This window comes from Phascolarctos cinereus, unplaced genomic scaffold (assembly GCF_003287225.1).
Source record: "Phascolarctos cinereus isolate Bilbo 61053 unplaced genomic scaffold, phaCin_HiC Scaffold_4;HRSCAF=312, whole genome shotgun sequence".
Lineage (NCBI taxonomy): Eukaryota > Metazoa > Chordata > Mammalia > Diprotodontia > Phascolarctidae > Phascolarctos > Phascolarctos cinereus.
Genome location: NW_027555847.1, coordinates 464,680,388 through 464,707,066, shown reverse-complemented (window position 1 = coordinate 464,707,066; position 26,679 = coordinate 464,680,388). Strand labels below are relative to the sequence as shown.

At 36.7% G+C, this 26,679-nt stretch overlaps 1 protein-coding gene across 15 annotated transcripts in view; it reads left to right on the top strand.

The window, feature by feature from the left end:
- Positions 1 to 26,679, top strand: part of CSPP1 (centrosome and spindle pole associated protein 1) — a 141,288-nt gene that overhangs the window by 108,567 nt on the left and 6,042 nt on the right. For 14 of the 15 annotated variants that reach the window (XR_013486215.1, XM_078153368.1, XM_078153367.1 and 11 more), the window contains 8 exons: positions 2,220 to 2,315; positions 3,564 to 3,630; positions 3,966 to 4,083; positions 5,740 to 5,876; positions 7,237 to 7,377; positions 8,897 to 8,943; positions 9,786 to 9,849; positions 24,438 to 24,547. Coding sequence is in view for 14 of the 15 variants with exons in the window: in XM_078153368.1 (XP_078009494.1) it covers positions 2,220 to 2,315; positions 3,564 to 3,630; positions 3,966 to 4,083; positions 5,740 to 5,876; positions 7,237 to 7,377; positions 8,897 to 8,943; positions 9,786 to 9,849; positions 24,438 to 24,547 (780 nt within the window). In the remaining variant the exon portion in view is untranslated. The remainder of the gene's footprint in view (positions 1 to 2,219; positions 2,316 to 3,563; positions 3,631 to 3,965; positions 4,084 to 5,739; positions 5,877 to 7,236; positions 7,378 to 8,896; positions 8,944 to 9,785; positions 9,850 to 24,437; positions 24,548 to 26,679) is intronic. The other variant, XM_078153372.1, reaches the window with a different exon arrangement.

Genomic DNA, 26,679 nt, shown 5'->3' with positions numbered 1-26,679 from the left:
TCCTGCTCTCTATAGAGGCAACTAGATCACTCAGAGCACTGGACCTTCAGTCAGGAAGACCTAAGTTCAAATCCATCCCCAGACATTTTCTAGCTGTGAGACCTTAGGTAAATCACACCCACCCTCTGTTTGCCTTGGAACCAATTAGGTGTCTTAGTTGGGCCTGGAGTTGGGAAAGACCTGAGTTCAAATTTGGCCTCAGACTCACTAGCTGTGTGACCTTGGGCAAGTCACTTAATTTCTGTTTGCCCTAATCCACTGGAGAAGGAAATGGCAAATCATTCCAGTGTCTTTGCTAAGGAAACGGTCCTCCTGCCTCCAGGGCCTATGTTCTATCCACTGTGCTACCTAGCTGCCCCCAGAGGAGTTTCTTTTTGATATTAGAGGTAATCGGGGATCCCTGGAGCTTATTGAGGAAGGGATTGACATGGTCAGACCTGAATTTCAGGAATATTCCTTTGGCGGCTATATGAAAGATGAATTGAATGAGAATTGAGGCAGAGACCAATTGGGAGGCTATTACAGTCATCCAGGCAAGTATGCTTCATGCAGATCACCTAAAGAGAAGGGAAAAAGATGAATTTGGGATATATCATAAGCCTAGCATGGAGGTGTATCATAGTAGCCATGTGGAATTCAGTTGCCTGAGTATTGACCTCTCTTTACATCAAAAGCAAAGTAGTAATAATAAATAAATGCTTGGTTTGCCTAAATCAAAATTTCAGCATTCAAAAGGTGGAGCAAATAGTAGGGACTTATTTTGTATTTGATTCGGACCAATATGGAGGAACAGAGAGTCGAAGTAGAAATGATGTACGAATGTTAAATTTTATTATAGTAATTTCAAAGGGTATAGCAAATGGGATAGGTAAGATCCCATGGATGATTTCTACAGGGGAAGTAGCCCAGAAGAGATGGAAGATTCTCCCAAGAATGAAATTCTGATGATAGAATCATAAGCAGTTCTTGATGAGAAGGGGGACATTTCTAGAGGAACCAATGTGGTCATCTACAAGGGATTCATGAACCAACTTAAATTTTAAAGAGATTTTATAAAAGATGGAAGCAGGGGCTGATAATGGAGTATGTATTCCTGTTGCAGTACCATAAGAACTGTGTTGGGATTGATAAAACTTGGGGTGAGCCAAGGCTGGCAAAGATTGCTAAGCAGAATAAAATAGGATGGGATGATATGGGTGATGTAAAGAAGGCTGGGCTTTTGAGCTCTTTATTTTGCTTCTGTTTTCACTACTAAGGAAGATGATTGATTCTTTGTACTGAAAAGGACAGAACAGAATGTCTAATAGGGAGTTGAAACACAAGATAAGGATTTGTGATTTCATTGATGTGGGTAGCTCTCCACTGATATGGATTTCCATCCTCACCATACTTAAGTGTAAATAGTTCTTAAGAGTTGCTGTCATTGAAAAAATTAATCACCCATTGGTAAATATTCTAGTGATGAACTTTTTAAAATTTAGCTAGGTTGGTCTTCTGAACAGACAGATACAGCTTTAAGGAACCCAGGGTCATCTCCACACCTATGCTGTGCATAGGAATGGTTGGAGATTAATTACAAATTCCAAATAAAATATGCTGTTAAGTAATGATGATTTATTCAGACTTTTTGTCTCAATAACCAAATGATCTGAATACACAAAACAGGTTAAAGGCGGAAGCAAAAGTATAGTGCAAATAATAAGATGTGAGAAAAGAGTGTTCCATTTGTAGTTGTAATTAATTTACTGTTAATTAACTAGAAAAAATTTAAGGCTAAAACAGATATTAATGTTGGTGAGAAACAGTTGCTATTTAGCTTTTGTATTAGTCAAATTCTTATGTTTTTTGAATTTAGTAATTATAGAATAATCATGGACTTTTTGAGTTATAGTATATAAAGCTAATATAGTATATGTTAAGTTAAATTATCATGCCATTTTCCCCCCCCCCCCATTTTACATACTTTAGTTTGGTATAAAGCTTATCTTGTTTTGTTCCAAAGAATATTCCATCTTTGAATGTGGCATTTGCTTTTTAAATTTATGCTAATATAATTTTTATGTTCTATGTTGTGTTAATGTATGTTGTATAAGGACATTTTTGTCCTTTTCATCCTGCTTAGTATGTTATTTACCTATTCGAGTAGAATAGCATTTTGTTAAGAAATTTCACTTTTTAAAAGCATTTGTTAACAGTTTGACATATGTGCTTATCTCCAGAAATCCAGATCACCTTCTCCTGCAGTTCCTGCTGTTCAGAACAGAATCAAAGGCAAAGTCGATAGACCTCCTTCAGTTGCATCTACCGTGATTCATGTATGCTTTATTGTTACCCTATAAATCAGCAATTGTTTTAGAAATGATCACTTTTTGGAATGGGGTGGTTATGAAACTGCCGAGTTAAATTTTCAGGCCTCAATAAAAAAAAATAATAATAAAAAATTTTCAGGCCTCTAGTATTACTAGTAGATATGTTAATTTATCAGCAGGATTGATTGTAAACCATGGTGCACGATGGCATAAATTTAAACTGTTGACTCAAGATTTTGCAGAGGAGCATTGTTTCCCTCCCTTTCATTTATGCTCAGGAGAAAAACCTTTTCTCCCCCTTTGGTTGAGCATTTGACTATAGCTAGAGCTATTTCAATAGTTCTTAGCTTATGATAATCCATTTCATTTTAGGCCAGTGATTACAGTACCTATATCTATTTCCTTTATTTATTTCAATCCAGTCTCCAGCTTCTTCAGACTGTTGAATTCTTTAGAGGAGATTAAGGTGGAAGAAGTAATCTGTGGAGTCACTGTTTCTTTTGTGTCAGTGATAAAGCTCTCATATATTTTTTCTCAAAAACTAAAAATGATTTTGTTTTTCTATATGTATCATCAGTTATTAAAAATTTTTTTAAACACATTAAAACCTGTGCCAAGTGCTTACCAAACTTAGAATTTGACATGTTTCCCCCCCCCAATTACTACATACGTTTCACATAAGTCATCTTTTTAAAACCAAGTTGGGGTTGATGTGCACACCGAGCCTCTGTAGGCTTATAATGTTGCTGACATGCAGATGTTCCCTCATGTCATTCTTTCACACAACAGACTTTAACAGCCTTTTGCATGCAATGAACTGTGCTTGGTACTGGTGGAGATTGCAAAATAAATAAGACACAACCCTTGTACTCATAGATCATACAGTTCAGTATCCAATCTTCTTCCTGCCCTGTTCAGAGATGCAGCTGACAGCAGGCTGTTTGGGTTCCTGCCCTAAGCAATAATATCCCCATGATGTTTTTTTAACAGCTGCTTAAATCTTAGGCTCAGGGAAAACACTCCACTCCCTCAGCCATGGCTATTTGAGAGTAACTGTAGCGACAGGATAAGAATAGACTTAGGTGGCAAATACAGAAGGAAATCTCCATTTTTATACAGAAAAAAAGCAGGTTGATATGTAGTTATACTTAATTACGTTTGGTTAGATGGACAAATACTGGGGAAATATTAATGAAGGACAAAAAAATGCAAGGCAGATAATACATATATTATTGATTTGTCTGCATTAAATAGGATCGCCCACGGTCCAGAGTGCAGTCTCCTCCGGTACCTGCTAGGAAAAACCAGCTTCGTGCAGATGGTAGGTGTTAATTGCCTATTTCCTTTTAGGAGTAGTGTTTATTCTTCTACTAGTTAAATTTGTTCCTAAACTTCACAAACTAACTCGCCTTTCCTTTAAGATGTTAGTTTCTTAATGTATGAAATTGTGATATATATGTCCTGAAAAGCATATTGGTGATATCATGTGTTGCTTTTATATTGGATGTATATGTATAGATCTAGCATTAGAAATAGTCTACCATTGACTAAAATTTTAGTTGGACAAACTAGATTTTTATTTTCTGAAGTAGATTAAGTAAGCATTTTGTCCTAATTAACTTGATTTATTTTTCACTTATCCATGGAAAATTGCAGAGGAGAAAAAAAATGTAATTAATGAATTATCAGAAATGAGGAAACAGCTTCGCAGTGAAGAACGGCGTCTTCAAGGAAAATTGCTGCAGGTGGATGGTGATGATGAAAGAAGCACCAGGTAAGACTTTGTGACAGGCTTTCCAAATTGTTCTCTGTATCCTTTGATCATGTCTCAGACTCTTCTGTGGGTTTCCATTAGTCAGCTAAGAGAGGATGCAAAGTTACTGTGTGATTTACTTGAGATCGATATATTTTGATAGTCACTTTAGTTGAAATGTAGGCAGTTTGTGTGCATGTTTGTACAGGTAGTTGCTGAAATTAGTAACAAAGATTAACCTGTAATTTAAAATAATTTGTTTCCGTTTGGAATGTGTTATGGAGATTTGTATCAGTTTTCATTCTTGAAGCACTGGCTAAGGAATGGGCAAAGTTAACAGGAAAGATTATCTGTGGATGTTCTAGGTGAAAGGGATTTAAATATTTTCCATTAAAAATCCATAAAGTACATAAATGACATATAAATAATGAAGAACCGAATGCCTTTTGAAGATTTACATATACATTTATATATGTACAGGCTTTTTGTTTCTCAAATATGCATCTTTAATTTTTTTTCATTAAGCATTTGGCAGTTCTTCTGTAACAGAAGTATCATTTTTATGAATCTAGGATTTTCTTATTTTAGAAAATGAATCTAAGAGAAAAATATCAAAGTGAATCACTGAAATTTATTTTATGAGGAGCTGGCCAAATAAATGAAATTTTGATTCAGTTGCATCATATACCATTCTCTCTTTATGTAATCCTATAATGGTAGCATTTGATTTCCAACCTTTCAGATGCTTGTGGAAAAAGTCCGGAATGTGTGACTCAATCCATTAAATCACTGACCTGTGCTCCAGTACGGAAAGCCAAATGAGATTAATAATAGTTAACATAATGTTTTCTGTGTCTCTTTTAAATTGTAACTAGTTATAGGTATTGCTTTCTTACACAGTGTGGTGATTCAGGCCAGGCTGCTGCTGAGTACCTGGTTAAAGTTACCATTTCCAAAGATTAAGAGTTAAGGGAAATATGACATAATTATTCCTTTGTTTTCAAGGAATGAAGGATGACTCTCCCACTCTTTTAGGAAATACAAGTCACCTAGTCACTGGCCCTTCTCTATACATGTAATTGCGTAAATGTCTTGGGTATTACAACTATCTATATCTATATCTATATCTATATCTATATCTATATCTATATCTATATCTATATCTATCTATCTATCTATATACACATATATACACACACACACACACAAAATATACAACATGGATATTAAAGGATAGGAGTAATACTTATGTTATGGGCCAATCATTTAATATTAAACTACTATATCTATCTGTCTATATCTATGTACATATATCTACATATATCTTTTGTGTTTTAGGGAGGCATGATTGACTGTGATATGACTTTATCCATATAATAATCCATTTTATAGTATGAATTTTATGTAAGACACTTTTTCTTAAAGCATCTTAAAAAAATTACAACCATCCCTTCACTAAGGTTCAAAATATCCTATAAGTAGATGTATTACATATCATAGCATTACTTAATATAATTTTTAATACAAAGAAATGGTGTGAATGATTTTTAAAGCTATTTTTCAAGATCATACTGCTAGTCAGTATGAAAAATGTGGCTTGTAGTATAGGAATTTAAACACTGAATGATATTTGCTTTTGTTGGATTATGTTTACTATTATATCCTACCTATCCATAGGAAAAGGGAAAAGTATCCCATGGATATATTTGATATGGCCAGGTTTCGCTTGCAAGCTCCAGTCAGAAGACCTTCTTCCAAAGGTCTAGATCCTACTGCTCAGAATATTCGTGACTTTAATTTTCTTAAAGACATGGGTAAGTAGACATCCTTTTCTTTAAATAGATACATGAACATTGTCTACTCATGTTCAAGAACTTTAAAAAAGAGCTGACTGATCAAGAGGATGACGGACTAGTTGTTTTCTGCCAAGTTCTCCAATCCTAAAACCTCAGAAGAAAGGAATTATGATTGAGATAAAATTTAACTAAAGCTGAATCCACATGATAAATTAGAATCTCTACACAAGGTTAAAATTCCCATATTTAATACCAACAACTTCAAAGAGTTCTTATCTAATGTCCTTTAAAAATAGAAAATAAAGGTGTCTGCTTTTTTGCAAACTGTATAAAGCTCCTTATGAAATCATATATCAAATCATGATCCTATAACCAACTCCCTGAACCCAGAGAAGACTCTCAGGCTTGTGAGTTGGGTTTGGGCTGCAAGGATCCCTTGTTGCAGTAACTTGTCCAGAGTGTTCTCTTGATTCACAGATACCAATTCTATTCAGTCATACAAAGGAAAACAGTGACAGGAGTTAGGGTGAGGATGTGGGGAGGCACTGCAAAACTAGGGTAGGGTAGAAGGTATCCCAGCCCCACTGCCCCCTGCAAACTCCCATTCAGAGCCATAGGCTAGAGGAAAAGAATCACTGGGTCTGAGGGAAAGGGAACAAGAAACTCATCTAGAGCCAACCCTCTTCCTGTTGGAGGTTATAAAGGAATAGGGACCCATGCTTGACCAACCCTCATATCTCTTAATATAAAGAGACTGAGGTCCCCTACTAACTCAGCTTCAGGGGTCTGAGGATGGGAAGGGCCAAAAAATGATGAGGCCCAAAAGTGAATGATCAGGAAGACAGGAGAAAAACTGAAGGACCAAAAGATCAAGAGAGAAAACCTGAATAAGAACCTAGCTCAAAAGCAGATAAACCAACAGAGAGGAGAATAAAAGCAGAAGGAAGAATGAATAAAATCTCTAAGAGAAAAAAAGTTCTCTGAACCAGTATTATCACATGAAGGAAAATTATATTGTATTATCTGAGGAAAGAGAGATGTCTGTAACTTATCCTGAACCCATGGCATAGTAGCAGGAAACTTCCAGAATGGTTCAGAGGAGACATTTATTTAAGGAATTTGAAATGGTTTTAGGTTGGAAATCAAAATTCTCAGTGCAGAATTTAAAAACTTAAACAGAAGAGTAGAAAAAATTGAATACATAGTGAATTTATCCAAACAAGTAGAAGTTGTCAGAGAGATGATAGGGATGCCCCTGTCATTCTCAGTGTTCTAGTCCAAAAATAAAATCATGTTAGCTTATTTTAAAATGAAATTTTAAATTCATTCTCAAGGAAATAGCATAGTAACATGTAAAATATTTGATTTCTTGTACCAGATTCAGAAACACGAGTTGATTTGAGATATATGTACCCTGAGTCTCCAAAAGATGATCAAACCTTGGAGATTCAGCAGCAGGCATTGCTGAGAGAGCAGCAGAAGAGACTGAATAGACTTCGAATGAGAGAAAATGCAGAAAGTAAGAAATAAATGCTTAGAACGGTGTCATTTCAGACGTTTTTAAAAATTTTAATCTTTACCATGATGTTTTCCTACTTTTGAAGGAAATTTATGCTCAATTATTCTATAATACATCTTTCATATTTTTAAAAAAGTAAAAGAAGCTATCTGCAAGTGTATTTGGTACCATTAACAAATAGTATTTTTCTGAAGTGGATCATTTATACTCCTCTGAAATCTATAGGAAAATGACTTGGGCCAACCTTGACTTAGGTCAGTTTTGGTGTTCAAGTTTGGGTTTGGAACAAAGGGAGACACTGGTAGACTATCTAATATATTTACCAAAAGGACATTTACTTAACAGTAGCCTGAAAGTGATATGGAGCAGGTATACAGTGTCGATTCATGTGGGCACAGCTCACCTGCCCCTACATTTAACATGATTGCACCACAGGTCAAACCTAAAACCCCTTGTGCCCAGTGCTTTTATATTTAGAAGACTGGGAAGCCAAGTCAACTGTTTGAACCTTAATTCTCTGAGTCACTAAAGTTTCAATATTAGTTTCATTGCCATTTTTATTCTTTTGGAGGGGGAGAAGGTTTAGCCTACAGTATGTGAAAGTTCTTGTCCTTCAGTTATTGTTAAATTTTTAGCCCTTTCAAGTTTCTAGAATGTAGCATTATTGATAGCCTCCTTAGCATGATAGATTGATGGAAAAAAAAAGAATAAAACATCTCATTTTAAAGAAATGGGAAATTTCACCCTTCCAATTCAAAATAATTACACAAGGTAATAGAAAAGCAAAATACCTCTCCTAAATTATTTCCTAAATTTGTGTATGTGTATGTATGTATAGATTCTTTATTACGACAGTACTCGACTTACTTAAAATAAGAATTCCATGGTGCTAGTGACTAGCAGTCATTTGTTCTGGATAGTTTCTCACAGAGCCACTTTAAAAAAGATGTTTGTTTTCTCAGGGCAGTTGAAATGTGTTATGAAAATGTGATGTTTTTAGCTTTTAAACAATTTTCTCTCTCCAAAATTAAGTTCCTACTTCATATAATTACTTACTGCATAGACAGTTGGATGGATGAATCTTGCATGTTGGACAAATTTATCACTGTCGTTATGGCTTCTGTCCCTTTTTGAAAAATTGAGATTATTTGTGCTATTTTACATACAACTCTTTCAGATTGTAGTAAAAATTTCTCTAAAAGTTTAGGGAACCTATGGATCTTGAATTAATTTCTTTCTTCTTGGCAGAAGCTTTCTTTTTAGGCTACAATGCTCTCATTTTTCTTGCCTGCTAGAATTAATGGCAACAGCAGCAGAGTTGTGGGTGATAAAATAATAAGGAAGTACTTAGGTTAAAATACTTTTCTGATCTATCATAATATAACAGGAGATTTTCAGTAAAAAGACATCCTTTTATTTTCATGTGCCAGAAAGATGCTAACTTATTTCAAAATATATATGCATTTGTGCTTCAGTAGTTTTAATTTTGTATTTTGTTTGTGGTTTGGGTTGAATGCAGTTGACCTTGATGCAAGTGCTGGCATTAACTTACAAGATACTGGAATGGTAAGAAACCAATAGCTTTTCCCTCTTCTTTTTCACTTCAATATAATATTTTGGGGAGCAATTCTGTGCAAAATTTTACAACTTTGAATTCTAGTTTGGGGCTATGCATGAATATTCTTTTGGAAGATTAAAAATAAATGTAACCTTTCCTCCTGTAAATACTCTCTAATGCTGGAAAAACATTTTAAAATATGTTATTCAGGTACTTTCACTGACACAAAAGTAATCTTCATCTAGAAAATGTATGTATGTTATCTTGATATTTTGTAGATATTTGCATGATAAAAGACTATTTAACTGTCATTTAATACTTATAGTTTTATGTGGTAAATTATGTTCTTTTCAGCAAAGCTTGAACTAAAGTTGTTTTTTTTTTTTAACTTTTGGCTATTTTTTTTTCCATTGAATTACATAGTGTTAAAGATCATTCAGTCCAGCCTCCATATTTGGCCAGCTGAGGCTCAGGAAGTTGAAGTGACTTTTGCTTAAGGTTTTGTTTCAGTAAAGCTGAAGACAAAAAAAGATCAAAGTAGCCTTGATCCCCCCTAAGCCAGTTGTGATGTTCGCACATTATGGCTGACTGTGATCTCCACTATTTTTAGCTGAATTTTGTGTATTGCTCCTTGGGGTGGTAGCAGAGAAGTTGGGGGAATGAATTGGAACCACTCTTTCTATGCCTTGCCAACTCTTCTGCCACTTTTCATAAATTCTTCTTGAAACCATTTATGTTGTGGCAAACTTGTGCTTTCCGTTAGTGATTCTGATGCATTGCCCAACACTGGATTTAATAAAAACAGGCATGCTAGTATATTTATTGTCAATCTTTATGACTTCTTTTATAGCCTAGGAATGAAACTAGGGATTTCCTGAAAAATTCTCTTTTGGAATCTGAGAGTGCTTTTATTGGTGAGTAAATTTATTTAACCTTTACCTAAGCTATATTAAAAATATATGGTAATACTCTTTATATTACCTGTGTTTCTTCATGTTAGCACACCTAATATACTAATTACTGTATTATCCACCATGATGAGAGAATGCCACATTGTTTTTGGTCTTAGCAAATTTTGATTACAATGATCAGATATCTTCGTGTATTCCCAGTTTTTAAACAGTTATACACCATGAATGTTCTCTTCACAACAAAGTCAAATTGAACATAATTTAATCTTGATAATTAACAGTACACTTCAGGATCTGGAAGAGCTTCAGGGTCACCCTTATTAAGATAAGTCATCAAGTTACACTTTGATGACAAAGTGGTGTTCTTTCATTGCTGTAGCATTTGCTTCAAAACCCTGTTGGAAGGTAGCTTCTTTAAAGAGCCTTGCTTTACAGATTGATTACGGTGTAGAATCTTAGCTATTTGATCATGGTGCATGTTCATTGTGTTGGCAAAGAGATTGTCTGTCATACAAGGTGAATGCCTGGCCAGGAGGAAGACATGAATGGAGGTCATTGAGGATGTCAGTCAGTTTTAGCACCTACCGTGTACCAGGCACTGTGTTACTCACTAGGATAAGCACAGATCTAGCCATAAAAGCCTTGGCTAGGTCAAATAAATATATAAAATATAAATTAATGTAAATAAAACAATTCTAAAATCCTTTAATCACCGCTAACAAGGGGGGAAAAAGCATCTAACTTTTGTTATGAAATATTGGAAGAATAGGATCTCATTTTGAAGCTATATTTTCTGTTTTCTTAGGAAAACAAAGCCATAATAATGACCCTAAAGCATTTCAGGATTCTGTTGTGTCTTCTGAATAATGAAAGCTTAAATGATTTTTAATACACTTTAATGATTAAATATATTATAAATATTTATTGCAAGTATATGTAAGTATATAATTAAGTATATCATCCACTTTATTAATCAAGATATTTTATAACATACAATGGGATTAATAAAAATTTCCTTTTAGGAAAATTTCTAATAAATAACTAAGCTAATAGAATAATTCAGTGTTTGTTGTATTAAAACTTAAAAAGTTTTTATTGATGTACTTTTTACATCATTATAGTTTTTCCCAGGACCCTTCTCTCTCCTGCTCCCAGGGAGCCAGTCTGTATAACAAATAGTATTTTTTAAAGACAAAAAAGAGGGAAAAACAATACATGATTAATATATAAAAAATGCAAAAATGTGTATTGTGCAACATCTGTAGACTTCCCCTTCACGAAGGGGTGGGTTGGGAGTGTCCTCTCATATCTCTTCTTTTCAGTCATGATTGATCATTATATTTTGCAGCATTTACTTTTGATTTTTTCTAAGTGTGTATTGTATTAAAATTTAAGACATATACATTTATTGTAATATGAGGGTATTTTGTAGATTTCTTTTTGAAGTATCATCTGTCTTATCCAATAACAGTTTAACAAATATTTATGAACCAATCCCTAAGCTGTGTGGTAGAGATTCAAAGATTCAGTAACTTGAGCAAGCATTTATTAAATGTCTACTATGTGTCAGGCATCATGTTCAGTGCTGAAGATTTAAAGATCACAAACAAACAGGGGCATGTGTGTTATATTCAAAGGCTTACATTCCACTTGACACTGAGTGTCAAATATACTGAGTACTCTGAGTACACTGAGAAAGTAAACAAAGTATATGGAAAATAACAGAAAGCAGTGGGTATAGGGATAGAGCATTAATAATGGAGTTACCAGCAAACATCTCATGTGAAAGGGGGCACCTGAACTGTGCTTTGAAGGAAGTGAGGGGTTCTGAGAGGTAGAGGGAAGGAAAGAGAGGATGTACATTCCAAAAGGACCCAGTCCTTACATTCAAGAAACTTGCACTCTAAGGGGGAGAAGAGAGAAGGGAATAAGTATTTATATAGTCCTTTTAGGATGAGGCACTGATCCTTACAATAACTGCGAGGTAGGTGCTATTAATATCCTTTTTTTATTTTTCAAACAGTTGAGGAAACTGAGGCAAATAGAGGTCAAGCAAGTTGCTCAGGGTCACACAACTAGTAAGTGTCTGAGGCCAGATTTGAACTGGAGTCTTGATAACTCCAAGACCAATGATCGATCACAAAATTCTTTCCAAGTACAACCTAAGTATTTTAAAGTTTCTTACCAAGAAAGCTACAATTTTATGTAGTGGAAACAACACTAGAGTTGGAATTAGGAAACTCACTTGAACTGTCAATCCTGGCTCCAACCATAGTCAAGTCACTTTGTCTTCACTTGCCTGCTGCCTGTCTTAAGTGGTTGTAGTCAGAAAAGAGGTGTATAGAGCAAAATACTATAGAAATGTACACCATTATAATAATTATTATTTTAAGTTACATATGGGTTTATAAAATGCTACAGTTTGAGCAATGGCAGTATCAGTGAAAAATAACTATTGGCTATCATTGACTTGGTTGTATTAAATATAGCCTTGATTCATCATGAGATGACATCAGTAGAGTAGGTGTAACAAAACTTTTTTCCACCCTTATGTCAAAGAAAGGGGTAAGGAAGAAGGAAATGGTAGGGTTCCATGATACATCTTTGTAAGAAACAGTGATTAGCAACAGAATGTTCATTATTTAGTACTTGACTAACAGATCTGTTAGTTACAGATTATAGTGCTGGTTGTCACCAATCTGGGTTGTTGAGGTCTGGGTCAGATTCAGTAAGGAGTCAGTTGAGGACCTACATGGTGCAGTGGATGGTGTGCTGGGCCTGGAGTCAGCAAGACTCATCTTACTGAGTTCAAATCTGGCCTCAGTCACTTCACCCTCTTTGCCTCAGTGTCCTCATCTATAAAATAAACTGGAGAAGGAAATGGCGTATGTTTGCCAAGGAAATCCCAAATGGGCTCACAAAGAGTTGGACATGCTTGAAACAACTGAACAACAAACCAGTCCATTAAGAGTGAAGTGAGGAGCCATGATGTATTCCTGCTAACCAGTGCAGATAGCACAGATGGGTATCATCTAACCTCAGGCCTGATACAAGAAATTCCTTATATATATGTTTTCTTAAGGCAGAATTCAACGTCACATTTCTGTGAAAAAAGTACCAAAAAAAACCCTTCATAAAATAGGTGGTTATACAAAAAAGAATAGCATACTTGTTAGAGAAAAATGTATATTTTTAACTTTGGGAGATAAGTAAAGGAGCTCTTGTCTGAGTAGGGTTAAATCAAAGAAATCTGTCCATTGGACCAGAAAGGGAGGAGAATTTTCCCAGGATTCTGGAATCCTTCACCTTCAGCAGCAAAGTCTTTTGGTACTGATAAGAGGCGAGAATGAGACACTGAAGGACACATCTACAGCAGCTAGTGTCCTTTAGCTCACAATAAAATAACTGACAAGACAAGTCAGTATGCTTTGAAACAAGTTGATAGAAACCATGGAAGTGGGTTGGGGTATCTTTGTATTACACAGACAAGGGCAGGGAAGGGTTACTCACAAGCAGTAGCTATCACCAGGAAGCTGGCTGAAGTTAGTCTCTGGGGTTCATTGGGGCGTGTGTGCAGGCGAGGTAGTTTTGTTCACTTCTCCCATGATTCCTCCCTTTCACTCAGTGTACAGCATTCACAATACGATAGGTTCAAGTCAGTTGCTTGTGCAGCAAAATAGGAAGCTTATTTCAGTGAGGGTTATGATGATGATGTTGAAGCAAAAAGGTAGAAAACATATACAAAATCTAGAACATTCTCTTAAATATTAACTAGCAAACAACTGTACTGCAATAAATGTTGTGAATAAAAGCAATTTAAACAACCTAGGTCTTAAACGTTCCAAAAAGGCCAGGATACCTAAGAGACAATGGACAATAAACATATCAGAAGGACAGAAAGAAACAGAGAATGCAACTTAACGTCCATTTAGAGAACAGGAGTTTTTGTCCTATCTTGGGTTTAGCTGTCTGTTTTATGAAATCGTCTGTTTCTGGGAGGCATCTTCGTCTGGAAATTTTGAGTCACAGGCATCTGTCGTTGACTACTGTTAAATTTGATCTACTTAAACTCAGAGATATGCATTCCTCAGTCAATATCCTGTTGTCTTTAACTGGGCGGTTAGTTGTTGATGGAATGTGGAATGGGCCTTTTCGTCCTTGTTACTAGGGCAGGTTCATGGAGAGTATTTCCTTACTCATCACTTTTTGGAATTTTCTAGGTAAAGCTGCTAAAATCTGTTACAGATGAGACTTAGTATCATTTAATAAAACCTGGCAAAATTTAATCACATTGGCCTTCCAGTAATTAGTTGATGTGAGGAAAACCTATTCAGACCGTATGAAGATAACCTTAAAAACAAGAGAGCTGCAGGAAGGACAGCAAAGTAGGCTATCCATATGTTCTCTGAATGTTTCAGAGAATTTAATTTTCATGTACCACTTAGCTCTTTCTGTCTTTACCCAAACCCTATGTGTTGTGGTATGGATAATGTTATCTGTAGGCTAGGGAGGTAATCTTAAAAAGGATGCATGAGGAATTATTTTCCCTTCTGTAACAATTGAAGCAATTTTATATAGAAAATCCTCAATCTCGTTTGAGAATTTGTAATTACTAAAGTGAAGTCCAAAAGCCTGTATGTCTTAGGCAGTTTTCTTACCAAAACAGAAAAATCATCAATTAGACCTAAAAGAAGTTTAGTATTTTAACTCTACCTTTTTCAGTCTTATTCTTTATTACCTCCAGGATAAAAAAATAAAAAATGAATCATCTAAGGCCATCCTGTTTACTTGACCTTTATTTATTTATTTTTGGCTAGGGGGTGGGGTTAAGTGACTTGTCCAGGGTCACACAAGCTAGTAAGTGTTATGTGTCTGAGGCCAGATTTGAACTCAAGTCCTCCTGAATCCAGGGCTGGTGCTCTATCCACTGTGCCACCCAGCTGCCCCTTTTTCATTATTTTTAATAGAAACATTTGGATGCCAATCATATATATTCTAGTTCTCATGGAAATAGTTTAATCTTGTTGCTTTTCTCAAAGTACAGTTTACTACTCCATTAAAATTTTTAAACTTTTGCATTTTTATCATGTCACATGTTTGTCCTATTCTCCTTTTGAGGATATCTTATCTGTCATCAAATCATGTAGAAAATGTCATGCTGTGCAGACCTGATGTTATGCATTTAACAAGGAATGGCAAACCTAAGAACTCATTTGCTTAGTTGATTAGGTTAGGAAGTTGAAACAAATCGTGGTCATAAAATCAGAATAGCAAAGAATAAAAACATTAAGGTACTTTATACTTGCATCCCATTATAGCGGTTCAGATATGCTTGAGTATTGCAGCAACAAGATTCATTATATGAAAAAGAACCTTGATGGTTGACCTGCCATGATGAGAGAGATTTTCTATGAAAGGAGGGACGTAGTTGTGAGAACATCAGGGCTATTCCTTCAGAGTTCTACATTATTCACAGAGTATCATAGCCAAATGGTGGGAAACATTCTTGTTTAAAAAGGAAATAGCACAATGAGGAAACTGGGTCAAGAAGATCCTGTTATTCCCTTCCTAAGGCTGTCTTCCCAACCTTCCCAGGCATAGACACTCACTTGTAGCAGTTCTCAGATCCAATCTGTTTGAACAGCTTTTGGCATTTCCCTTGAATGGTGTATTACCAACTTAAGGCTGTTTCAGACAGTTCAATCTGAAATTCAAAACTCAGAACGATATCAAATTATGGTCTTGGGATTTTACCTCAAATAGCTTAGGTCTGTGTAGTTATTTTATTTTTCCATATTGTTGCATTAACAGTTAATAATAAGAAAATTTACCAGGGCTTTCCAAAACATCCTTCTTATTTCTAGATTAAACTCTATAAAAATTAATCATTAGAAATTAAGAAAATAGGGGCAGCTAGGTGGCAAAGTGGATAGAGAACTGGTCTTGGATTCAGGAGGACCTGAGTTCAAATCCTGCCTCAGACACATAACACTTACTAGCTGTGTGACCCTGGGCAAGTCGCTTAACCCCATTGCCTAGCCAAATCAAAAAAAAAAAAGAAATTAAGAAAATAATCACATTCTGGAATTCCACATTGATAGTGAATATATGATGGTTTACTCAAAATCCAGAAAAAAACACTTTCTACTTACTGAAAGCCTCCAGACTAACAGATATCCTATTACTCTCTTTTTTTAGACAAGAAAGTTTATTTGCTCCCGGTATTGGTCATTATATTCAACAATGAGCTATCATTTCAGTGTTAAGTAGGTTTTCTAACCAAACACCCCATTTATACATTTAGTAAGATTTCTAGCAATCTCAACCATCAGAACAGACTCAAAACTGTTAGTAAATAAAAAAGGCCTCTCAAAAGCCGATGCATTTTATCCTACAGAAGGGGCAAATACATACTTTGGTCCTAGTAACGCTGGCTAAGAATTATCTGTAAGATCAGGTTACTGTTTTAACAACTTTCAACTGTTAACTAAAATTTTCCAATTGTCTGAGATTATAATCAGCCAATATTAGAAATGGGAAAAGGGATGCTTAACTAGAAGTAGACACACCGAGAAGTGACTTGTGGGAAGAGACAACAGAAACACCAGTTGTGAAAGCATAGAAGTCTGGGGCCATTTAGTGTAGGGGCACACATCCTTCTGTACTTCAGCCACCCCAGGAGGCAGGTGTACATAATAATGTATGTAAGAATGACACAGAGTCATTCAGAAGAGGATCATGTTCAACAAAGATTGTGATAAGGATTATTTTCATAATAGCATTTATAAATGCTATTTAAGTTTTGCAGAGTGCTCTACAAATATCCTCTCTTTTGATCTTCACAAAAGCCCTGGGAAGTAGGTGCTATTATTATTCCCTTTTTAGACATGAGAAAACTGAGGCAAACAGAGGTTGTGACTTGCCTGGGTTTGCACAGTTAGTAAGTGTATGAGGCTGGATTTGAAGTTGGATCTGCCTGACTCGGCATACTGTGTTTTTAAATGTGCCCTGTGTTTTGGGAAGATTTTTATTTTTAAATCATTTTGTTGTTTTGGTGCATAAAAGGGAAAGTTTCCTTTTTCCAGAAAATTGACTTGGTAGAATGCCTCATTCCCTAGTGATTCCAGATAAATGAGGCATTTACCAGTTCCTTCACAGAGGATTAGGATGGGAACTAAATTTTCCAAAGAGTAAATTTCTTTTAAAAAGCTACAGAAACATCATTATCAAATTTCATAGTGTTCATTTCCTTCTTCACGAGTCAGCTTTCCAACCCATCTTTAGACAGTATGTGCAGGTTTCTGAAAATTTCTAAACAAAATATAATCTAACAGTACTAAGCATCCCAGTCAGCTGACTAGCGATATTGAGGGTAAGAGGATGTCAGAACACGTTCTATATAGTCAGTTACCAGGTGCAAGTTTGTGCAACAATTTTCCAGTGACTTTTGGTTAGAGCTGATAGATTGCTCAAAGAATTCTTGTCCATAGCTTTCTTTAATCTCTGCTGGACCTTTATTCCAAGAATTTTCGAACTTCTCCTGGAGCTTCTGGCCATCTGTCATGTTTGTTTTAAAATAGCCAGCCTCGATCAAGGATACTATTACCCCAAAATGTTGAATTTCAAGCCTCAGACAGTCTGAAAAATCTTCCACTATATACGTGGAACAACAGTAGGGCAGTGAAAAGAAAGCAAGTCTCCCCATGATGCTAGAGACATTGACAATCCTCCCTCTGGCATGTTTCACCATTGGTAGCATGCTTAGCATCACCTCAATTAATCCAGTCCGGTTTACATACATTCAGTGTCTTCATGAAGTTCTCCTTGGCCATCAAACCAGTGCAAATATCTGGAAAGATACTCCTGCGTTATTGATGAAGCCCCAGAGACCATCAAGCACAAAAAGTCCCTCTTCTCTAGATTTGGATCCCAGGTCAAGAATGTATTTAGAAACACAAAGGTTTATTACTGCACTATAAAAAATAATGAATATGATTACTGTTGAGGTTTTAGGTATTTAGGGGTGCTGGGACCCTGAAATAGCGACAGGTGGGTCCTGCCCAAATGAATTCAACCTAAGACTTCTTTCAGCCAAAGACAAGGTTTATTAAAGATTCACCATATTGGTCAGACTCTTAAGGAATCTGAACATTTGTGACAATCGTGTTGACAAGCGGTCTAGAGTAAATCTCATCTATTGGCCAGATTTTAAGAATCTGATCCTATCCTATCTCTTAAGGTATTACATATTAACCCCCAAGGCAAAAATAAAATATTCAAAACTAGGGTTTTTTGAGACTTAAGTTGGCTCAAAAGATGTAACTTCAACATTTCATTATTTTAGAATTTCACAACATATTTTCAGGAAGGCTGTTAAGCTTTTGTGACCTTGCCCAAATAGAAAGTCCCAAATAACCTGGCCATTTTACAGATAAGGAGAATTTACAAGGTCTTTTGTACTGTAATCACAAGAAATAATACTGTATATTATTATTGTTATTGTTATTCTTTTTAAAAGAAAATATACCCAGTTAAACATCTGACAGGTTTAAAACCTAATGTCAAGGGGCAGCTAGGTGGCACAGTGGATAGAACAGTGACCCTGGAGTCAGGAAGACCTGAGTTCAAATCTGGCATCATACACATGATACTCACTAGCTGTGTGACCCTGGGCAAGTCACTTAACCCTGATTGCCTTGCAAAAAAGAAAAAAGATATTAAACTTAATGACAACAGCCTCTAATAACTTTATAATTTTACAGCATTCAGATCAAAAGAGGAATTAATTTTCTGTCGATACAATTGCATTATCCTCTTAACAGCATTTCTTATACAATGGTTTCCCAAAATTCACAGTACAAGAAAATCTAGAAACTTGATAATAATAGCATAAATAATATTATGGATTAAAACAAGAAACAAAACTTATTGCCAGTCAAATGATATCAATTCAGTTGAATGCATCCCTAAATTATCTTACATAAGAAAATTTGTTTTTTCATCTTATCAGTTTTGGTGTTCTATAGTAAATGCATTAAAGACAGTATAAAGCAATTTTGATACAATTATACATTTAACAAAACTTATTTTTGTATTTTCTAAATGTATTGTCTTAGTAACGAAAATGAAGCATATTTTCCCTTAAGGCCTGATCTTCTTATAGAGAGTCAAGCATCACAATTTTCCTAATATGAAAACACATTTCACTTTAAATGAGACTAGAACAAACTCAGTCACATCTGGATCTATATTTACAGCTGTTATCATACAGAATCTCAGTTTCCCCAATGGCCATTTACTGCCAGCGGTTCACATCTCAGGGCCTACTACTTTCAATTACTCTGTTGCCAAAGATTTAATGTGACGGTCTTGTATTCTCATCTCTTACTTGTAGAGTCCATGAGGGTCTTGTAAAACATGGGAATTGTAAAACATAACCTCTTGTAGGTAGTAATTAAATTATGGATGTATATTGAAGGCAGCTAGATGACTCAGAGCACTGGGCCAGGAGTCACGAAGACCTGAATTCAAATTTGGCCTCAGACACTTACTAGCTGTATGACCTTTGGCAAGTCACTTCACCTCTGTCTGCTTTAATCTACTGGAGAAGGAAATGGCAAACCACTTAAGTATTTTTGTCAAAAAAACCTCATGGACATTATGGTCCACAGGGTCACAAAAGAATCGGACATGACTGAATGAACAACAAAATAGGAAGCTTATTCTTATGAGGATTATGGTAGTGATGATGCAAAAATGTGGAGAACACATACAAAATCCAGAACATTCTGCCTACCTAAAGACTAGACTGTGCCCTTGTGATGGGTCTTTGAGGACAGAATTTTAGTATGCTATATTTAATTCTGTGCTGCAAACTTATTTCTATATTTTCCATTTAGTAAATGTTGTAACAGGATAGAATACTGTCAATGGTTCTAGCTGTTTTTCCATATCAGAAAGAATATCGAAATTAGTGAAGAGATTATGAGAAATTTCAGAACTGTTCGTAACTTTGTAACAGGCATTTCTCCAAATAGTGATTACAAATTTACAGGAAGAGAAAGATTCTCATATCTTCTTTATCTCAGAGATCAAAAACCCTACTTAAATCTCTTTCTGCAAATCCAAACTCTTAATCTGTTGCCAACTTTCTTTACCTTTGCATCCATTTTCTTATCTCTACTTGCTTAAACTTTCTTTTTCTTTTCCTTCATAATTGCAGGGTTTTCATGCTTTGATCTTTCACTTACTTTCATTTTAGTCCCTCTTGTCTTTATTTCCCAAACATATCCCAAACTACCTATAGAACTAGTCTTCCATTTAATCTCTCCTTTGCAAATTAGTACAAGTTTCTTTATGAGATACCAGTTAATTGCAGAACTTTTGCTTTGAGGTTTCTTGGTCTATTCCAAATTTTTTAAGGCAACTTTTAGTTTACCTAAACAATTAATTTCTGTTATCATTCAAAGAAGAAAATAAAATGATAAGATAAAACATTTTCCCAAATTAAATTTAACTTATTTTCAAGTAGCTCTCTGATTTAAATAAATCTCTTTCTTTCCAAAGTTAAGAGAATTAATAATAAGTGGTTCATAAGCACCAGATAAATTTGAACTGTAGACTGCAAACTCGTTTTTTTCCCCCCTTCAGTGGACTTCAATAATAATACTTTAAAATACTTCCAATTCTTATTTTTTTAAATCAATGAAATTACCTTCTTCTGTTGTACTAAATACTAAACCAATAAGGCTGTCACTCTCCAGGGAAAAAAGAGGGATAAAAGGGTCTGAAGGTTGTTTTCATATAACTTTCATAAAGCTTTTATTCTTATTTTTTCTTTTAAAATTCTATAAAGTGGTATTTCTAAAACTCACTAAGATATTTAAGCATTTATAAAAAACATTGAAACCACAATTTGGAAATTCACATTTGTAAACTTGAATGTAAATGTAAAGAGATTAAATTTCAGTCACAAATTTAGTCTAATTAGTTAAGATACTATAAATTTCTGCACACTAGGGAAAAGACTTTCTTTGCTATTGTGTGTTTTTTGTCTGCCTTCCCAGTTTGGTTGGTGTTAGAAATGCAGAGAGAGATCAGATCTTTTTGAAAGCTTTGAAAATTCAGCAGAGAAGCTTTTACTCTTTTTACCTTTTTCTCTTTAGCTGATCAGGCTGTAGGAAGAAGCCATTTGGATTTACCAAAGCACGAACTACAGTCAATGCTAACAGCATATGAGACATTTTACAAATAAAACACTTCTCGCTTTAAGCTCTCATTGCTCCTTTGCTATTTTTTTGTCCTGCTTAATAAAATAGGGAACTTCCATAAATTTCTAAACTAGAATAACTTGTCAGGACTGAAACTCCCATCATCACATGGCTGTTGCTGGGTAGAATATTAATATGTGTATCTGTTTCATGCATGACATAAGATATAAAGTCCTTAATGTTCAGACCTTTTGATAGTTTCTTGGGTTGGAAATAAGTGCTAATCATGTTTGCTAATGGGGTGCCTGAGAAGGGGATATTTTATGCCTTTCCCATTCTTCTGAGAGTGTTCAGACTTTGAAGAGACCTTTACGAGACCTTCCGCTCCTACCCTCTCTGAGTCGGGTGCTTGGCTCGGATCTCTTCCCTAGAGATCCCTTTCTGGCAGAGGGTGTGTTGCTAGACCATGGAGATGGCAACAGAAGGACAGTGGACAATGGAGGAGCATACAGCCCTGGTCTGGGGCTTATGTACCGAGGTTTGAATTCTAAGTTGTCCTTGTAGTCTAAGGACATCCTAAGTGGGAGGTATAGAATTGACACAGAGCAACTTCTGAGTTCTTTAACCCAGACCTCTCTGCAACTCAGACTGGGATTTTACATCTTCATCAGGGATCATCAGGTTAACGTAAGAACAGCAACAACAAAAACAACAATACCCGCAAGCATGCAGCTGGTTCCCCAATGCTGACCTCTCTCCTTCCTTCCTGAGTTTCTGTGATCTTCTCTCTCTTCCTCAGGCAACCTGTATTGTGTCTGAGGCTGGTTTGTTCACTCAAAAATTCCTTCCAACACTTCAGCCATTCTACCCTTGTTAGGTCAGAGGTGGAACTGAAAGTAAATTTATAGGCAAAAAACAGCCTCATTTGGCCTTAGGAAATTTTCCTTTCAGTTCATCTTCATCTCCTGGGGCAGAGTTGGGTGTGCTGACCTCAGAAATCCCACTTCTGACACCAAAAACTGTAGTGGAATTTTTTGGGGGGACTCAATCACTCACCAATCTGGTTCTTGAGGTCTGAGTCAGATAATACTACAGTAAGGAGTAGAGTGAAGTTTTCAGCCATTTATTCTGGCTGGCCAAGGCAGATAGCAAGGTTGTGGATGACATCTCCCCTGGGCCTGGCACAGAAGTTCCTTACTGTAACTTTTGTATGAAACAAAGAACACAAAGATATCTATTCTTAAAACACAGGTGGCTATACAAAAAGAAAAGTATACTTGTTGGAGAAAAATGTATATTCTTCGTTATGGGAAATAGAGGAGTGTATTCTCCGAGTACAGCTAAATCAAAGAAATCTGCCAATCAGGCCAGGTAGGGAGAAGAATTTTCCTGGGACTCTGGAATCCTCCACCTGTAGTAGCTGATAAGAAGTGAGAATGAGACACTGAAGGACACATCTACAGCAGCCAGTGTCTTTCAGCTCACTTACAGTAAAACAAGTGACCAAATAAAATCAGTATATTTTGAAACAGGACTAGAAACAGTGGAGATGGGGTGGGGTTTCCTTGACAGAGACATTCAAGGAAATTCCTGGTGAGATAGCAGGGGTTTCTGTTAAGGGTTATTAAGCCAAGGGCAGTGAGGGGTTACTCACAAAAGTTTGCCCCTTCAGGAAACTTGCTGAAGTCAGTCTCTGGATTCATGGGGCAGGGGAAAGGGGGTAGTTTTGTCCATTTCCTTCCCACACCTCTCACCTCTGATTTTTCTTGAAGGCTGGGAGGATTATCTTCTATGAAACTTTAGAGTGGTACTGGATCAGTAATTTGTCAGATGTTTTCCTTAGTAAAGGCAATATGAAAGGCAGATAAGGGTGGCGATTTTGAATGTGATAAGGCAGTGGCTGACATTAGAGTCGTCACATATACAGTAAACCAAGCCTAGCATGGTAGCTTCTGACTCACGGGAGTATTTCTGACATGTGCTCTAAAGCGGATATTAAGATCATAGTCTTCAGCCAGCAGAGACCTCCAGTATATACATATCTTGTTTCTTTAAGATGCCTCATTTCTGTATTAAGACGTCATGTGACATTTAACTTGACATGCTAGTAGTCATGTGGTTCTTTAGGTGAATGGTAATTACAAATAAGAACTCCAGAGTCATACCACAGGACTATGAGGAATGTTGTCCCAGGGTTTATAGGAAATGGCTGGGGTACAGGCTTAGTTTTAGAATTTAAAAAAAAATTGTCAGTTAGCAAATTACTTAAGGTTCAGTCTGACTGGGCATCATGATTGTCACAGTCTTTGTAGTGCATGTGTGTGTCCATGTGTCTGTCTGTGCGTGTCATCTCTGAGGAGTGAGCATCACCATCAGCCTTGCCTGATCCTTTGATTCCTGAGCTTCCCTTGTACTCCAAGGACCACTTCTGTTTGTGCTCTGTTCCTCTCCAGCTGATTTTTAATCTGTGTATACATAGTCCACCTTCCCTCCCCTCGGAGAGTATTAGAGCATCACAGACCTGCAGCTAGAGCCAAGATCAGAAGTCATCCAGTCTAATCTTCTTGTTTTACAGTTGAGGACATTGAAATGTAGGGAAGTTGTGGCACAGGCAGAGGCAGCAGGAGGATCTGAACCTAGGTCTTCTGACCCTGGAGTTGGCGTTCTTTCCACTGTACCACCCTGGGGCCCATGGTTTGCACAACTGATACTAGGCCCCCAGCTTGACCCCTGTGTCATATCTACTGGTTCCCTGCAAAATGGAAGAACAAATTCATTTCCCTTTCTAGCAGCATCATTCTTGATATTTCCTTAGAAGGGTGAAGACTCAGTTGACATCATATTGCCAGTTTACCTCCCCCAGAGACCATTTACTTCTTGGTTTTTCTGAGAGCAAAAACAATTCATATCCCTCACAGTAACTAGCACCATTCATGGCATCATCTCTAGTAGGGACTAAGTAAATATTTGTGTGATTAGTGAATGTTGAATGTTGAAGAAAGACAGTGGATGACCTTTTTAAAGACATTGTATGAATAGGGTTAAAAACTGAGACAGCCTTGTCCTGCCCTCTGTCTTATTTCAGACTAAACTTAAGGGAGGATGTTAGTGATTTGGCAATTAAAAAAAAATCTTTGAATTAAGTTTTTGAATACCTGCCTTATTAAAAACTGGATGCTCTGCTGTGTAGTAGTAACTTGGACAGTCTGATCACTTTCAGGTTAGCAGTGTCTCTGTCCTTTGTCACTGAACTCCTGAGGGCCTTTATACAATTGAAATTTCACTTTAAAAATGCTAGCAAATGGCACATAGCTTTACAGGTAAACTTGTTGCATGTCGCTGAGGGCTTAACGTTTCCTTCCGTTATTTTACATTTTTCAGGGACAAATGGAGAGAGGTATTCTCCCTTAGAAGATGATGTGTTACCTTCACAGAGATTACTGTCTGCAAGGGAACGGAGAAGGAACCAGATTAAAGACCTTGAATCTGTTGTATGTATGATATGAGTTTTTTAAACAAAGATTTTCTTTTGTTGAAGAAGCCAAAGTCCTTTTCTGTAACTCTAAATGTAACTGAGCTAGGGTCTGTGTAGCCTTGTCCTCAGGTATAGATTTGCTGGAAGGCTCTTTGACGTTGCTAGGTGTGTAAATACTGTTGCTGCAGCAGGCTTGGGAAATGCCCAGGAACTGTGTTGGCCGTGCTGAGCAGAACCACAAATTTCCAGCCAACCATCTTGGGCTTCTTGGCATTGATGGCACACCATAACAGTAATGTTCCTGGGTCCCAACCAATTGTCCAAAAAATTCCCAAACAAAACCAAACACAGTTGACTTCTTGCTTGTGCCAGCGGGAAACATTTGAAAATGGGTTGAAGGCTGGTAGATTGATAAGAACAGGCTAAGCAGAGTTAAAATTAGTTGCTTTGCTAAAGAGTGTTCTTATTTCTGATTTTTATTTCATTTCACATTGCATTCTTGTAATTACTGCACATATTTACTAGAGACCTACAACTGATTCTTATTCTGTAGCCCTGAACCTGGATTTGGAGTCAGAGGGCCTGGGTTCAAATCCTGGCTCTGTTACTAATTTTATGACTTTGGTCAATCACTGGACCTCTCTGGCTTTTAGTTTCCTCATCTGTAAAATAAAGTTGGGTTAGAAGACCCCTTAAATCTCTTCCAAATCTTTGATCCTATGAGCCTCATCAGTTTCTACTGGCATAGGTATGGGAGAAACAGTATTTGAGACAATTAGTGAGGTTGTATAAAGGAGGAAAAGGACTATTTCTGACTGAGTTTTCTTTCAGTCTCAGTCAAATCTAGATTAAGTACTGCTATGTGCCAGGCACTGTGCTAAGCTCTGGGGTTTCAAAGAATGATATAAGTCCTTGCCCTTGAGTAGATCACAGTCTAATGTAGGAGACAGCATGCCAACACACACACACACAGAGTAAGCTTTATATTTATACAGGATAAATAGGAAATAATTAAAAGAGGGAAAGCATTAGAATTAAGGGGCGATTGGGAAGGGCTTCCAGTAGAAGGTGGGGTTTTATCATGAGACTTGAATGAAGCCAGTAGGTGAAGATGAGGAGGAAGAGCATTCCCAGCATGAGGGATGGCCAGAGAAAATGCCTGGAGCTGAGAGATATAGTGTCCTATTCATAGAACTGCCAGGAGGCCATTATATCAAAGAGTACATGTGTTTGGGAAGGTGTAAGGTGTAAGAAGACTAGAAGGGGGTAAGAGGAAGGCGGGTTATGAATGCTTTGAACACCAAACAGAGCATTTTGTATGTGGTTCTGAAGGTGACAGGGAGCCTCTGGAGTTTATTCAGTGAGAAAGGGTGATGTGGTTGAACCTGTGCTTTAGGAAAATCACCTTGATAACTGAATAGACAGAGACTTGGGGTAGGCAGACCAACCAGCAGACTCTTAGAGTGGTCTTTAGAGTGAAGAGATGAAGGCCTGCAACCAGGGCGGTGGCAGGGTCAGAAGAGAGATGGGGCTTATTCAAGAGATGCTGCAAAGGTGAAATTGACAGGCCTTGGCACCTTGGCTTTAGGGGGTGAGAGATAGTGAGGCATCAAGAATGGCACTTTGTCTGTCAGCCTGAGGGACTTATTACTTTTCAGTAATAAGGAAGGTAGGAAATGGGGAGGGTTTAGGGGAAAAGATGATAATGAGTTCTGTTTTATATGTGTTGAGTCTCATACCTCTACTGAACATCCAGCTTGAGATGTCTGAAAAAGGCAGTTGGAGATGCAAGTCTGGACATCAGCAGAGAGGTTAGGGATGGATAGGAAGATATGAGAATTTCTGCCCCGTTCTGATCGTGACTCTGGCATTCCAGTTTCTCTTTCTCTTACAAAGTCACAGAATTTGAGAGTCCTCAGTGGCCATTTTTTCCAACCAGCATTGGAAAGGAATCATCACTATCACATAGTCACCAAGAGGTCACCTGGCCTCTGTTTGAAGACCTTCTCACTTTCTTTGGTGGCAGTTTCTCAGTTATATTTACTCCCTAAGCACAGAGGAACCAACATGGAAACACCACAGTAACATTCCATTTGACACACTGGAGTGTGAACCAGATTGCCTCTTTCTGGGCATTTGCATGTGTAT